General features: G+C 35.3%; 2 protein-coding genes across 16 annotated transcripts; both read left to right on the top strand.

The window, feature by feature from the left end:
* The first annotated feature begins 10,705 nt into the window (after window positions 1-10,705).
* Window positions 10,706-11,249, top strand: LOC129894679 (uncharacterized mitochondrial protein AtMg00810-like). Its single transcript, XM_055970344.1, has 2 exons — window positions 10,706-10,904; window positions 11,044-11,249. Exons 1-2 carry the CDS (start codon window positions 10,706-10,708, stop codon window positions 11,247-11,249), a joined length of 405 nt encoding a protein of 134 aa, XP_055826319.1.
* Window positions 11,250-11,629: 380 nt separating this feature from the next.
* Window positions 11,630-15,721, top strand: LOC129895532 (DEAD-box ATP-dependent RNA helicase 16-like). Of its 15 annotated transcripts, none has more exons than XR_008767787.1 (10): window positions 11,631-11,884; window positions 12,008-12,137; window positions 12,705-12,847; window positions 12,937-13,026; window positions 13,117-13,245; window positions 13,593-13,693; window positions 13,875-14,006; window positions 14,132-14,222; window positions 14,806-15,246; window positions 15,503-15,719. XR_008767787.1 is itself a non-coding variant. In XM_055971255.1 (4 exons), exons 2-4 carry the CDS (start codon window positions 13,677-13,679, stop codon window positions 14,563-14,565), a joined length of 234 nt encoding a protein of 77 aa, XP_055827230.1. In that variant the 5' UTR covers window positions 13,252-13,412; window positions 13,593-13,676; the 3' UTR covers window positions 14,566-14,786. The 15 variants fall into 15 exon arrangements, 1 of the variants encoding a protein (XP_055827230.1); XR_008767790.1 differs by having other exon boundaries at window positions 11,632-11,884; window positions 12,975-13,026; window positions 15,503-15,718; XR_008767786.1 differs by having other exon boundaries at window positions 11,630-11,884; window positions 12,705-13,026; window positions 15,503-15,721.
* Window positions 15,722-17,041: the final 1,320 nt, after the last annotated feature.

Genomic DNA, 17,041 nt, shown 5'->3' with positions numbered 1-17,041 from the left:
GTCTGTGACATTGTTTTTTTTTTGTTTCCCATCCGGTGTGCGGAGCCCGTGGAGCCCCGACTAAATTCGGATCGTGCATTGCAGGGCCCTTTTGGGGATGGTGCTCCCAAAAGAATTTTTTCTATTTTCAGGGCTCGAACCTGAAACCTTTGGTTAAGGGTGAAGCAGTCCCACCACTGCACCACAACTCATGTCGGTGAGTCTGTGACATTGTGACTGAACTCTTTTGACATCAATGCAGACATCAACTATATCCCAGTCAGGTAGAAAATTATATGTACTTTTCCTTCTTAAAATTTGTGTTGATTGTGTTAAATTGACATCTTCCCACCAAGGATATAGCGCTAAAGTAGAATGAGCTAACCAACCAGGTGAAAACTTAGAAATGTAGTTTTGCTAGGGAGATATTTCATTAAGCTAGTGTTTAGCCATAGTTTTTCAAATATTTTTGGCAAGTCATTTTTGGATGAAGTTTCAACATGCGTTTGACTATAGATTTAGGAGAAATATTTGACTTTTGAAAGAAATATAATTTATGCCCATAAGTTCTAAAAACTATTAAAAATACTCGTGTAAGTTTGTGTTATTATTTATGATAAACATGTATCGTGAAAAGTCATGACAACGAACACAATTAATATGAATATGAAAAAAGAGGAAGAAAACAAACGAAAAATATCACTGATATGTGTACGAAAACTACTATTACTACTTGCAAGTAGAAGTGACTTTGGAGATCAAACTCAGATAAAAATGGTGTAAAATATGTATATAATTGTATAAATTAAATCAAAACTATAAATGATGAGTGTTTTTAAAAAATATAAAAGTTTGGGGTAATTTTTAGTTTTTTAAAGGAAAAATTTCTTGGGTGAGTACTTTTTAATAAATAATTATTGATTTTAGCGATACTTTTTATTTGTTACCATCTATAGTAATATATAACAATACTATGATAAATCTGCTATGTATTAAAAGTGAACTATGCATATAATATAAATAAATGTATTATAAATAGTTTAAAATATATTATGCTTATTTAGTAAGAAAAATTGACACAATATATTATAAATATATTAAAGTGTGTGATAATTGTATTATATGTGTTTTATAAAATGTTCTCTGTAATATGTATTAAAACTGTATTATAAGTGTCCAGTGAAAAAATATTATTGCTATAGATGATAAATATTTTTTTAATATAGCATATTTATGTAAGTTCCCCATTTTAAAATAGTCACAAATAATAGAATTTGGCCCAAATACTAGTTTTTTTTTCCTATTATTTGAGAATGGGCTAGTTTCAAATATATACAACAAAGTAATTAGTTTACAACAAATATGGTCATATTTTCTTTATATAAAAAAAGGATAATACACAAGTACCATCCCCAACTATAACCAAACACACCTAAACTAAACTAAGGTCCTATTACCCCCCTCCCCCCGAACTGATTTCTTACGTAATTTCGTCCATCTTATGTCACGCCCCGGGAGAGTACCCTAGACGTGACCGACACTCGAAGACCATTGCTGGTCCCCAAGCGAACCACTTGATCCAATCACACATCCATTCATATCAATCAATCAGCAGAAAGTTTAAAATAAAGAAATAATTTAGTGGGAAACTCAAATCATCACTCTAACTCAAATAATAAAGTCCATGGGCCAACAAATCGAACTCCAATCTATGTCGTTAAATAGTTTGACAAGAATAATTCAAGAAATAAAATACTCAATCGTCACATCACTATCTATTCTATGAAGCCTCTATCACTACTATCTAATTGGTGCCAATGACATGTTCATGGCTACCTCAAATCAGAATGAAAAGACTAACTCGATGCAAGAATAACTTAAGTGGTATCCTCCGAATGTAGGGGAGGACTCACTAATAAGCTGCGTGTGAACAGATCCTCAACGGTATGCCTATTGATGATCTTTTAAACCTGTCTCTGCATCATGAAACCATGCAGGTCCAAATGGACGTCAGTACATGAAATGTACGAGTATGTAATATGGCAGAATGAAACAATACCAGTTCAAATATCTCAAGTCATAAAGATAAGAGATACTCAATCAAGGTGTCATAAGTCTAAAATAAGAATACAGTTTAGACAGAGACCAATCATATACCATCCAATCAAATCCAATCATGTACAATATAGTTCAATCAAATCATATACAATCCGATCCAATCCAATCATATACAATCCGATCCAATCCAATCGTATACCATACGATCCAATCCAATCATATACCATCTGATCCAATCCAATCATATACCATCTAATCCAATCCAATCCAATCACATATCATCTAATCCAATCCAATCACATATCATCCAATCTAATCCAATCACATATCATCTAATCCAATCCAATCACATATCGTCTAATCCAATCCAATCACATATCGTCTAATCCAATCTAATCATATACAATCAACTCAACAATCAAGTCAAAGGACTCAACTCAATAGATATGCAAATTAGAATTTAACAACCTTTTTACCATTCAACTCAATCATCTACAATCACAATCAAAACAATCATATCATGCACAATTCACTCAATTTGGGAGTTTCTCTAACCGACAAACATCACCTATGAGCCAGTGATGTGCAACAAGCTGACGCTGTTGCCATGTCCGTTCATACTTTGCCAGGGTATGAATGAATCAACCAATCATGGATCCATCAATCAATCAAGTCCTATCACTTCAGGATAATGAAATGGGAAACATCCGACTTTAACGGTCCAATCCCTTCCTACGTTGGCTATGTAGTTTATGAAATTCGAGTATGGATTATACTCTTACCCAATTCGGTGCTCAATACTCCTCCCAAGACTCAATATGCTCATATCTATCAAGTGAGTAAAATACTCATTTAGTCTCTTAGGACTTATTTCCAAATCAACTCATTTAGTCTCATTGGACTCTTTTCAAAACTCAATCAATTCTGGCCTCATTGGACCTTCTTTCAAATCAACTCATCTCAAACCATCAAACTCTTCTCTTTAAAATTGATACAATCTCAACTCAATGAATGCATTTAAAACATAGTTTTTAACTATTCAACTCAATCTCAAAATAGATGTTTTAATGTAAAAATTATCAACTCGTTTATACTCCAAATACTCATACTCAAAATAATAATTAAGAGACTTTTCAAACTCAAATTATGCTTAAACTCTTTCTAAATCAAAGATGAAAATAATCATTCTTTAAACTCAAAATAATGTATAAATAGTTTATGCAAAAATGTTCACAAATCATTTATTTAAAACTCCTTCTCAAACAATCATTTATACTCATATGACTCCAATCAAATTAAATTATGCAAATCACATATCATGTAGTCACATTGGACTCCAATCATTTCATATCAAAATGTCATCATCAACATCACCTCTTCATCAATCATTTTTCCTTAATTAAGTAAACATCATTCACCTCATCATCAAACCTCATCATTCACATCATCATCAAACATCTTTCTCCAAAATCCCCATTTACCTCTATATTCAATTTCATTCACAATCATTAATAAAAATACATCATCTCCCTTTGAAAGCAATAGTTACATAAAAACTATCAATCCCAACCTCAAGATAAATTATAACAAAAAGAAATCTAATCTTGGTTTCATGTGGATGAAGAAATGAATCCATAATCTCAACAAACTCAACTCAAGAACATCATTAACACATATTAATAGTATTCTGGAGTTTAGGAAAAATCCAAGAAAACATTCATAGAAAGTTCAAGTCTTTCACAATTTTCATCCAACACATCTATGGGGCATATAGAAGAACTCAATCCATATTTTAGGTTAGCCTTACCTGGAAATGAAGAACACAATTTTGATCTCCGGCAACAACTCCATTTTGATAAATCTCAATTACACTTCTCGTAAGAGATATAAATGATAGTTAGTAGTATATTTTATCCAACTAAGAGTCGGAATTGAACTCATAGGAAATGGGTCGAAACAAGACTATAAGCTATCACTTATTCAGTTGTAGTTTTTATTTTCCGAAAATAAAGTACATAAAGTAAAATAGGGGATTTTGTTGTTTAATTTATTAACACTTAATGATGTTTCAACAAAGTAACTAACAATTAAGTTGTGAACAACATGAGAATTTAGCTAGGATTGTGTTCCCAATGACATGTAACTTAATAGATAATTTGTATTCATGATATCGTTCAATGGATTGCATGCAAAATGTAGTGAGTTATGTAACATCTAATTCACCTCCCGGTCCTTCTTAGACATATCTCATTCATCTCCTCCCTGTATTAGAATGTATACTTTCCTAACCCTCACTCTAGATCTTAGAGTACTATCTCCTCCCAGTCTTAAGTAACTTAGACGAAGTTTATCCCTTCTCTTAAAGCCAGACTCTTCGAATTACTGTGGTGATAGTCTTTTCCTAATCACTACCTCCCTTCCGGGCAAGCAATGAATAAGGTAAAGTTGTTAATGCGTGCATTCACTGAGAAAGACTTTTGAATAAAGAAATCACAATACATGCAAAAGCAAATCACGAATATCAATCCTACGTTTCCCAATTTTAGTTAATTCGTCATGGTTCCCACAACTCTAGTTGTGGGCTTAGCTACTCATAATTGTAAGTAAAACAATAAGAATTTGTGTAGAATTCATGAATCAATACCTACACGAATGAAGAACTAAACCTTGAATCAAACACACGAACCACAAATCAAGAATTAAAATCGGAATGATATTTCAAGAATCAATCTCAAAAAGTAGTAACTATTTGGAATGGCTCTCTTATATTGAGAAATTTTTTCTAGTGGCATTTGATCACAGAATCAATTGAATGTATCTCCAATGTGTTCACGATAACACTCCAAAACTAATAATAAAATGCAGAACCCTAAAAATAAAATAAATTTGGGTATTTATAGAAATATAAAACCAAATCCTAAATCAAATTTCCATTTTCTGACTCTCATCTTGTTAACTGACTTAACCGCAATACTTATCCTCCTCCCTCCAGAAAATAAGGTGGAGTGGTGAGAAATTCTTACATCAATCATTTAAGACTTACAGGATCGCTGGCATTGGCTAAGTCGACACGTTTCACGCTCGATCACTACGAACCATACTGAGTTAGCGGTCCGTGTTCCTACTTTTATGGTGTTTAAATTGGGCTTTAACACTATGTAGATTTTCGCTTCTTAACAAGCAATCCTCATGCCCCGTAATGCTGACCATGACTCGTACTGGTGTCTATAGTGATTCCTATAGTAGAATTTCCTTCTTCTATTAACATCCTCCAGGATCCAGTTTCACGATGCATAGTGAACCCCATGTCCCGTGAAGGGTATTGTGGAGTTTCACTTGACCAAAATTCAATTCACTTCAGCTTTACACAGTCAACATTATGGCAACCATCATGGCCCGTGCAAGGCACTACTGTCCGTGGTGGGTTTTGTGGAATTATACTTTATCAAAGTTTAAGCAGCATCTTTCTCTTCTCATTAGCACTACGCCAACCACCACGGCCCATGCAAGGTATTACGGTCCTGGTAAGGCTTGTACTTCTTAATCTTCAGCAAAATAGCAAATTAGACCCAACAAATCATCCAAACTCATGCGCGACTTAGTTTTCCTACAAATTAGACAAAACACAGATCATATCTGCAGAAACATGATTGCAACGCACACTAATTCACCATTTCAAGCATCAAAAGTATCATAAATACATGCCACATCACTAAGTATGTGAGAAGGATTCATGAACAATAAACATAGGACATAATCAATATGAATCATGAGATGCGAGACCAATATCTTAAAACATTAGTAAAATCATGAAAACCTTAAAACATCATAATCATTGGTCAATGCATCAAAACATCAACATCATGAGAACTTTATACCTTTTAATTTAACTTAATGTGGAATAGGACCTTTAACCGATATATAAAACAATGCGAGTTATAACATGGAATCAAATGATCCCCACATTGAGAAGGAGAAGGCTATCTTGTCAGGGTAGACTTCGTCATGGTACTCTCTTTAACTGTGCTATATGTGGATCTTGTAGCTTCTCCATATTGGCATCATAAACCTATGCGGGGTAACATAGTTTTGGACTAAAGGTTGCTACTAGGATTTTCTTGGGTAGCTACAATGACTACCAGATCGAACTACACCTTAAAGTCCTCTTGGTGCTAAGTAATTATCCCAATGAAACTTCATGAAAACATAGTCATTACCATCATTAGGAGAGATTATAATAGATACCGATAAAAATATAAGAATAGCTCATCTATCAACTTTAACCTTAGTGTACTAGAAATTTGGCCTACGTCAATGGATTTTATAGCAATGCTTTGGAAATCATTGCTATCAAGGGTCTATTGCAACGTTTTGAACCGTTGCCAAAAGGATGGGATGTTTTTGATACTATTTAGTAATAAATCTGTTGTCAGTGTGAAAATTATTGCAATAGACTTACCTATAACAATAGTTATTATAACCGTCGCCATAAAGTCATTTATGGCAACGCTTAATAAAAAATATTTTCTATTAGAACGGTTATTACATCCCTCCACAATTTTCCTCTCTTAATTTTTGCTAAATTCCGCAAAAAACCTATCATTTTTTATTTCTTAAATCTAATTTAATTTTCTATGTAATATATCGATAGAAATAAGGAAACATTTGTTATATTCATTTATTGGAGTTAATTAGTTGTTAGTAGTTGGGTTGTTAGTAGTTAGCTGATTGGTTGTTAGTTGGTTATTAGTGGTTTGTTAGTGTAGTAGGCTCCACACTAATTAAGTGGCTCAGCTAAGTTTCTATATGTACAGAACACAAGATATTTTGGAAGTGAACATCAGTTTTTCATTTTTGGGAATACACAGAAATTCCTAATTGCTCTCAACCACTCTCTTCATCTCCTTTCATCTTCTTTAGCCTCTTCTTTGATCCTTTGAACATGATATCAGAGTAGGCCACTGATTGAAGACTAGAGCTCTTCGAACAAAGAAGGGTTTGCTAGAGAAGCCATAGGAGCTCGGAGATGATGAACATCAGAGAAGAAATTGCAGAAAAATGGGAGATCTTTTGCAAAATGAAAGAATAGTCACAGAGCATGTCTATCCCCTATATGTGTTCTAGCACCAGTGAAACTCACCGGATCTGACAACTATGGAGTGTGGAGCCGAGCTATGAGGATCTCGCTTCTAGCTAAGAAGAAGCTAGGGTTCGTAACTGGAACATGTATGAAGGAATCATTCGATGAATCACTTCATGAATAATGGAAGACGGTGAATGCGATTGTACTTTCGTGGATCATGAATACAGTGTCGGAGAACCTATTGAGTGGCATTGTATATGAATCAAATGCACATTTGGTTTGGGAGGATCTGAAAGAAAGCTTTGATAAGGTGAATCGAGTATGAATTTTCCAGGTGCACACGGCCATTGTAAATCTTAAATAGGGAACCAACCTAATGTCAATGTACTTCTCAAAATTGAAGGAGTTGTGGAGTGAGTCTGATTTGATAGCCCCTTCTCCAAATTGTAGTTGTCCAAATTCTAGGGATTAATTGAATATCTGTAAAAGTAGAGATTAATGCAATTTTTGAGTGGTCTGAACGAGTCTTATGATCAAGCTAAGAGACAGATTTTGATGAAGTCCAATGCACCATCTGTAAATCAAACTTATGCCTTGATAGTGCAGGATGAAAGTCAACAGGTGAATGCTGAGAAATCCATCCCTGTAGCAATGCAAGTCAGAAGAAATGATAACTATAACGAAGGCAGTTCAATGTACTGTGAAAATTATCACATGCGAAATCACACGAAGAAGGATTGCTATAAGCTAGTTGGATATCCTTCAGAAAAGAACAACAAAGCTAACAGAAAAGTGGAAGGAGGTTATGACGGTTATAGGAAGGACAATAACTATCGTGATGGATGGAGGAAAGACTGGTACAGAGAAGGGCACAATATGAATAACAATGAAGAATAAAGGAAGGAAGCACATGATGCACTGGCTAACAATGCAGATTATGTCCAAAAGAAGCATGCATGTAAGGGTGACAATGAGGGTCAATATGTTGATGGCAGCAGAAGAAGTGATGGCAGGAATACTCACCATGATTCAGAAAGTCAGTACAAACATCATGGCACTGATTCTAAAGAGTACCAGGCGCATATGACAGGTATTGTGACTTGTTTAATGGCTCAATTAGAAAGATGCGAGTGGATAGTTGATTCTGGAGCATCTCATCATGTTACTACAAATAACAAAATATTAAAGAACATTCATAGCCTGCAATCAAACAAAGGAATGAAGATGCATTTTCCAAATGGAAGTGCAGTACAAATTACACATACAGGATGTGCTGAGTTATTTGGATAGGAGAGAATTACAAATGTGCTATTTGTGCCTGATTTTAAATACAATTTACTATCAGTGTCAAACTAACCAAGGAACTGAGTTGCTCAGTCAATTTTTTTCCTGATCACTGTGTCTTTCAGGATCTCTATAGTGGCAAGGTGAAGGGGATTGGTAGGTTGCAAGGAGGACTATACATTTTTCAAGGAGCAGCTGAAAATTATGATGAACAAGAAAGAGGCATAAGACAGGCTTACCTGGCAGATGTAGATGGAAGATGCAGTCTATGGCATAAAAGACTAGGCCATCCTTCAACATCCACAATGAAGACTATGGTAGAATTCAAGGACAAGATTGACAAGAATGTGCATAATAATTGCAGAATTTGTCCCTTAGCAAAACAGACCAGGCTACAGTTCCCTTTGAGCACTTTTAGAGCAGCTCAACCTTTTGAACTAGTTCACTTAGATTTGTGGGGTCCTTACAAAACTCCTACTTTTGATAGAAAGAACTATTTCCTCACTATTGTTGATGATCATACTAGATATACTTGGATACATCTGTTGCAGCAAAAGACTGAAGTAATTGTTGTCATGAAACAATTTCTTGCTTTTGTGAATACACAGTTTAATTGTAGAGTCAAGACTATTAGATCTGACAATGGCACTGAATTTTTTAACTCTTAAAGCAGCTGCCCCTATACACCACAACAAAATGGGGTGGTTGAGAGAAAACACAGATAGATCTTAGAGATGGCAAGAGCTATTAAATTTCAGGCCACCTTTCCAACAAAGTATTGGGGTTTTTGTGTCAAAACTACAGTATACCTTATGAAGAGGTTGCCATCAAGTGCACTGAAGGGATGCACTCCTTATGAGTTATTGTACCACAGCAAAACATCCCTTGATCATCTAAGGGTGCCTGGTTGTCTATGTTTTGTTACTACACTACCAAGATCAGAGAAATTTGCATATAGAGACAAGGAAGTTATATTCATGGGATTTTCAAAAACCAAAAAAGGGCTATATTGTGTTTGATTTATCTACTAACAAGTTTTTTGTTAGCAGGGATGTGATATTCCATGAAAATGATTTTCCTTTTAGCAGCTCTTTAGCTTAAAAGGATAGCACATTTCTTCAACTGAGCCATGGTGATGCTTCATATGATTCCCCTGCTCCTGCTCACATTTGCCAGTCTCCACTAGTAGCAGCAAGGGGGACACCTGACAATGGTGCTGCTACAGATGCTGCTGCTACAGAAATAGTAGAAAAGGAAATGGATGAACCACCACCTGTAATTATTACTGAACCTACTGATGATGATGGGGCTGATAAGGCTACACAAGAGGTTGCACAAGTTCTATTGCATACTGTTGCTCCTTCTGCTGTCACTGGCAACAGGCCAGTTAGGTCGACCAAACAACCTGGGTGGCTGAATGACTATGTTGTCAACACTAGTCATGATCACATCTATTCTATAAGCAAGTATTTGTCATATGTAGGAACATTAGAAAAATACAGGAGTTATTTAGCTAAGTTTTCTACCTTAGCTGAACCAAAAGGCTTTAAGGAGGCTTCAAGGAATGCAAGGTGGATAGAAGCTATGTAGCAGGAAGTCAAGGCTCTTGAGGATAATCATACTTGGAAGATTGTTGACCTTCCAAATGGAAAGAATGCAGTTGGCTCTAAATGGGTCTACAAGATCAAGTATAAAGCAAATTGAGAAGTAGAGGGATTCAAGGCAAGGTTGGTGGCAAAGGGATACAGTCAAAAGGAAGGTCTCAACTATTATGAAACCTTCTCTCCAGTGGCCAAAATGATCACTGTGAGATCAGTGATTGCACTGGCAGCCTCAAAGGGTTGGAAACTCCACCAAATGGATGTGTACAATGCATTCTTGCAAGGAGATCTTTATGAAGAAGTGTATATGGAACTACCATAAGGGTTCAAGAGGTAGGGGGAGACCAAGGTATGCAGATTGTTGAAATCTCTGTATGGCTTAAAACAGGCATCAAGGCAGTGGAATATCAAGTTGACTGATGCATTGCTAGCTGTAGGATTCACACAAAGTCTTCATGACTACTCACTATTCACAAAGAGGTCAGGTAACAACATTGTCATAATACTTGTATATGTAGATGATCTTCTTATTACTGGAGATAGCAACAGTCTCATAGAGGCAGCCAAGCAGATCCTGCAGTATGACTTCAGAGTAAAAGACTTGGGGGAACTCAAATATTACCTTGATATAGAAGTTTTGAGATCAAAATATGGCATCATCCTTAATTAAAAGAAAAATATATTGGAGCTCATATCAGAAATGGGCTTGGCAGGCACAAAGCCAACTGCCACACCACTGGAAACTGAAAGCAAACTGACTACTATGGAATATGACAAGGCTGTTGGAGTCAAGGATGATAAACCTCTGGAAGAAATCTCAAGATACCAAAGGCTGATAGGAAGACTGTTGTATGTCACCATCACTAGGCCAGACATCAGCTTTGCAGTCCAAACACTAAGTCAATTTTATGAAAGAGCCTAAGGTTTCACATTGGGAAGCAACTATTAGAGTGGTCAAGTATCTGAACAATGCACCAGGTCAGGGTCTCATTTTCAAATCACAACCTACATAGGAGATAACATGCTGGTGTGATTCAGATTGGGCAGCATGTCCTAACACTAGAAGATCCATCACAAACTATGCAATTAAGTTCGGAGAGTCACTAATCTCTTGGAAATCTAAGAAGCAGCAAATAGTATCCAAGAGCTCAGCGGAGGCTAAATATAGGAGCATGACAGCTGTTGTAGCAGAAGCTACTTGGCTACTAGGCTTGTTCAGAAAGCTTGGAGTAGAAATCCATTAGCCAGTAACAGTTTGAAATGATAGCAAGGCAGCAATTTAACTAACAGTAAATCCAGTTTATAATGAGAGAACAAAACACATTGAAATCGACTGTCACTTCATAAGGGACAAGATAAAGGAAGGAACCATAAGGACTGAATTTGTGAAGACAAATAATTAGCAAGCAGATTTGATGACAAAGGGATTGAGCAAGCAACAACATATGTATCTAATAAACAAGTTGGGAGTGTTGGATGTTATGCACCCTCCAACTTAAGGGGTATTGGAGTTAATTAGCTGTTAGTAGTTAGCTGATTGATTGTTAGTTGATTATTAGTGGTTTGTTAGTATAGTAGGCCCTACATTAATTAAGTGGCTCACCCAAGTTTGTATGTGCTAAGAACATAAGATATTTTGGAAGTGAACATCATTTTTTCATTTTGGGAATACACAGAAATCGCTAATTGCTCTTAGTCACTCTATTCATCTCCTTTCATCTTCTTTAGCCTCTTCTTCGATCCTTTGAACAATTTCTCTCCCAAACAACCAGAACACTAGAGCTCTTCTTCTCCTCCGTCTAACCAAGCAAACATCTGCATCGATTCTGAGCAAACTTGTGGTGAGCTTGTGAAGTTTTGCAGAGATATCAATCTCATGGTAAGGAAACTTAAGCCCATTTTATTTTAAACTTCATCTCTACCATTTTAGGGAAAATTTAAACCCATTTTTGTCTTCAAATCTAAACCCATTTCTTTCTTCAAATTTCTTGTTAAATCTAAGGAAATGGAGGGATGGAGGTTTTATCATGAAATCTGAGAAATATTTGAGGTTTTCTTCTTCAATTGTTGGAGGTTTTCTTCTTCAATCTTCGAGGTTATAGCTGAAGATACTACAAGTTTGAGCTTTTGAGGTTTTCTTCTTGAATCTCTTCTTTTCTCTTTAATCCTTGAGGTGTGGTTAGTGTATTTGATATATTTCTTCAGATTGTGGGTTTTTCCATTAGAGTGTTGCTACTGTGGGAATAAAGCTTTGTTGGTAGCTATGGTGAAATTTTTTACTCTAGATCATATTTCTCTTGACATTGATGTTGGATTTCTTGTTCCATGAGTTATTCAATCGGGTTTGAACCAATTTTTTTAATTTTCTGATAATTGATTTGTGTGACTATACCCTTGCATTGATGATGTCTTCATGATTTCACCTCTCGCTTGAGTAGAATGTGAGAAATTTTGCTTTCATTATTTTTGAAAAGTTTTGTTGGAGCAACAGAAAACAAGGCATTAAAATGAAAATGGAAAAAATTAAAACTTGCTACTGGTTGGTATTAGAAACTCAAACAAATGTAGGCATGTTATCCTTGATGGTATCTTCATATGACAACTCATACCAAACAGTACCATTGCCAACAATAGATTTATTGTAAGCATCCATCATTCGCTCCTCCTTACTCTTCTCTGATTTCTTTGGCTCGCCCCAGTTGTCATATCTATACAAGGGACTTTTCAGGATCATACTGATCCTTTCAAAAAGCACCTGGATCCACATACCTACCAGGCTCTTCCGGTGGGAATTGCTCCTACTGCATTAATTCTTGTACCCACAAGGGAATTGTGTCAGCAGGTTGAAATTTGCTGCTTTTATTTTGGGATTTTTTGATTTTTTTTTGGTTTTCAGTTTGTGGGTATATTTTATTTGTGTTTGTTGTATAGGTTTGTTCAGAGGCTAATTCATTAATTGAACTATGTAGAGTGCAATCGAGGCTTGTCCAATTGACAAGCTCTATGTCTGTTTCTGAATTGGTTGGTTCTTTTATTCACAATTATTTGCGTTTCTGATCTTTATGGGTATGTGATAAAATGGTAATTTTTTTAATCATCTTTTGGTTTCAGAAAACTACCTTGGTGGGGCCTCCGAAAATTGTTTTATCTACTCCTGCTTGTTTATAGACATGCTTGTCAACTGGAGTTATTCAAGTGAAAGTTGTTCAAGATTTTCTATCCATTCTCATTCTCGATGAGGTGGGTTAGTTAACGTAACATTGTTTCTCAGAATTTCTTCTAGTTGCAAGACTTTTTGCTGATGTGCTGAGATATATATTGAGTTGCATTGTTCAAAATCTCAAAAGGTTTTGCTGTAAAGGTCTGCTTTCATATGGTGACACTGATTGGTTCATATCCAATAGTAGGTAAAACTTACTAGATATAATTGACTTTGGTATCTAATAAAGTTTATGACCCACCTTTAGTAGTGATATTTACCTTTTGATTTCGCATATTTTCTATTTCATTTTTGAATTTGAATTCTTTGCATTAGAATTAAATTCACCCAAAATGACATGAGGTTGAGAATTATGTTTCTGTATCAGGCAGATCTTCTTTTGTCATATGGATATGAAGATGATCTGAAAGCTCTTACATCTCATGTATCAAGACATTGCCAGTGCCTTCTGATGTCTGCAACCTCAAGGTATGTTCTACTTATTACATTGGCACATATATGTCAAGCAAATTCTTGCTGATTCTTCTACTGTTGCGTATGCTGATTTTCTCCATCACAAAGTTGTTGACTTCTTTTTGCTTCTTGATTTTTACTATCTCACTTCCCATTTTTGTCCCCCATCTCAATGTTCTGATATGAACTTTTTTAGTCATGTTAACATTGCAGTTCTGATGTTGAAAAGCTGAAGAAGCTTATTTTACACAATCCATATATCCTAACTTTGCCTGAGGTGGGAGACGCAAAGGATGACGTTATCCCAACAAATGTTCAGCAATTTTATGTAAGTATACTCTTTCAATGGAATTAACTGATTTAGTAGTCTGTCCTTTTTTCAACACTTTTATACTAAAGGTTTTTGGTTCCTTCTTTGTACTTTATCATCTGATAAATATGTTTAATTGATAGGGTGATCCCCATACTTTTGCCTTCTGTAATAACTTGAGTAAGAAGCTGCATCTTCTGTGTTAAGCCGTGGATTTAAGAGGTATCTAAAATGGTAAATCACATGTTCAATCGTCAAACACTTTTCAACCTTTTGTGATGGATAAGTGCCATATTATGATGACACTAACTTCCAGTAGGCAGAGGCATAGCCCTTTGTAGGACTTTATTTTGTTTTAGACGTCTTATTACGACAACAAGAATACACCTCAACAACTGCATCTTGTTGGTGTTCTGTGTTATTGCTTTCTTTTATAGTTTAATGTCTCTGACTACCACTTCTACCGTTTGTTCAGATTTCTTGTGCTGCTCGTGATAAGCTTGTCCATATCCTTGCCCTCTTGAAGCTAGAGTTGGTTCATAAAAAAGTGTTGATATTTACAAATTCATTGACATGAGTTTTAGACTCAAACTATTCTTTGAGCAGTTCCATTCTTGTACATTATGTCACTAATTATCATAGGACATGTTATCAATTTATAAATGCTGTTCTATGTAAAATGTCTTACCTATCTTATGATACCTCTATTATAAAGCACCAAAACATCTTTACTGCTTTAAACTTCTTTTTTCTTGTCTTATTATTAGTATTATTATAATTATGATGTTATTGTTTTTTTTAAAAGCACTTCTTTTAGGAATTGTTGAAGTTTGTTCTATTATACCTCCGAGTCTATGTGGATGGTGCAGTCCAGAGAGGGAGTGCTTTTTGAGTCATAGTTGAAAGTTATGGGGAGTCGTGGATCCGCAGGATGTGCAAGAGTGTAGCTTTTGCTTGTACAAAACCCAATAGCAGCCTGGTTGACAAGCTTTTAAAATTAGCTTATTTTGAAAAGTGCTATTTCAAAAGAGTACTTTTGGTGAGAAGCAGTTTGGATTTGGCTAATCGATTTAAAAAGCACTTTTGAGTAGCACTTGTTGCTTTTACTAGTCACTTCTGAAACTTCTTGAAACACGGTGGAGGCAAATGTATAATGCTTAGCTTTGGATGATGAAGTTCGGTAAAGTCCCATGGAGGATTACTCTTTCAATGTGATGATGTTTTTAGCTTTAACGACACTGGCCACACTTAAGATAAGGTCAGCGGCTATGCATTTTCTAAATAAAACTTTGTTTAGTTGATCCCTTCTTTTTTCACTCATTGTGTAATATTATAATATAGAGAAGATCTGAATATTGTCTAATATTATAATATGGAGAAGATCTGAATATTGTCGTGCTTACTTCATCTGTATAATTCCTTTTGCACTCTTTTCAATCACTTGAAATATTTATATATGGAGATTACATTCTTTTGAGAATTTTATTGAATCATTTATTTATTATCTTTTGTAGGTGAAACAAATGAATAAATGGAAGACAAAAGGATTGGACTTTACGTAAAGAGTGTTCGTAGATTGTTTCTAGAGACCTTAACATTCTAGGAATGTCCATTTTTGAATTGAATTTTTTAGATTTTTGTATATATAAAATAAAATTAATATCACTAGCAAGAATTTTTGGTCTATGATTATGCTGATGAATACTTTTTATCGTGATTTATTTGAATTTTAGCGCATTATATTTGATTATATGAATAATTAATACATTGCTATTTCATTAAACTGTTGCAATAGCCTAAACAAACCGTTGCAGGTGATCACCAAACCATTGCATAATAGTCAATAAATTTTGTTGCAATAGCCCATATTAACGTTGAAATAGCATAAAATAGTTGTAGCATAAAGCATCTTGGAACGGTTTTTAACTGTTCCAGTTGATAAAAAAAACTGTTGCAAAAGAGTATCTTATGACAATGATAACAAAACTGTTGCAATAGATAAACCTACTGCAACGGTTTGAGCACCATTGCATGAAACCGTTATAATAGATCTATGGCTACGAGACGGGCCTTGAACCTTTGCAATAGACCTATTGCAACGGTTTTAGTATATACTGTAATGGTTTTGCGTCTGTTGCCATAGGCCTATTTTCTAGTATATGTATGAGGAAATTCCATCACAACCTTTAACTTCTTTAACATGATTGTGCAAGAATTGTCCTTATTGTGCCATAACTCTTCTTAAAGCATCATTGAAACATCATTCATAATCTTTCATGAGTCATCTCTAAACTTTCGAAATCATTCATAAAGCTTTCATTGAAATAACTTGAAATTCATGATCATAATTCATTGAAAACATACTTGAAACTAGCATATAGCATGGGTCATTGAAATTCATCTTAAATCATGCAATGTGATGTGAATTATGCATAAACTAAGCAATAATCATAGAATATATCATAAATAAGAAGACCCAATGCAAAATTATGAAATTAGGGCTTTTAGATGAAGAATCCATAAGAGATTTTGAGAGAAAAACTTGGGATTCCATGGGTGAAAAAGGCTCATGAATGAATTCTCACATACATTTGATTTTAGGAGTCCTAAATTGCAGAGAATTGAATCTTGTTCCTGAAGAAATCATTTGAATTGCTTGAGGAAGAAGAAGGCTCTTGAGAGAACACTTTTAGAGAGAGAATTTTGATTTTAAGTGTTTGGGGTATAATGAAAGGGTTAGGAGGGCATATGATAGTTAATAAATTAGTAGCCCCCAAAACCGTCCACATTCATTAATGAAAGCATAGGAAAAGACCAAAATACCCTAACCTTAAAAAGCAAAATTACACCAGGACGAAAGACCCACCACGGTCCGTAAAATGCTCACCACGGCCTGTAATGGTGGTCGTGGTGAGGGACTTGGGCTTTGGGGATATTGGATTTGGCTGGGGTTCCTCCACGGAAACCATCACGGCCCGTGGTTGTGGGCATGGTGAGGAGGTTGTCCTGAGGTCGAAGGGGGTTCCACCATGGAGGCCACCATGGCTTGTGGT

Source organism: Solanum dulcamara, chromosome 7, assembly GCF_947179165.1.
Source record: "Solanum dulcamara chromosome 7, daSolDulc1.2, whole genome shotgun sequence".
Lineage (NCBI taxonomy): Eukaryota > Viridiplantae > Streptophyta > Magnoliopsida > Solanales > Solanaceae > Solanum > Solanum dulcamara.
Note: the sequence above shows the minus strand (reverse complement) of the source record. Positions and strands in the feature narration are given on the sequence as shown.

Coding starts and splice junctions, on each gene's coding strand:
- LOC129894679 (XM_055970344.1), top strand. CDS start 10,706: ATGGGCTTGGCAGGCACAAAGCCAACTGCCACACCACTGGAAACTGAA. Junction 10,905..11,043: donor CTTTGCAGTCCAAACACTAA/GTCAATTTTATG, acceptor GGTGTGATTCAG/ATTGGGCAGCATGTCCTAAC.
- LOC129895532 (XM_055971255.1), top strand. Junction 14,007..14,463: donor CAAATGTTCAGCAATTTTAT/GTAAGTATACTC, acceptor CCGTTTGTTCAG/ATTTCTTGTGCTGCTCGTGA.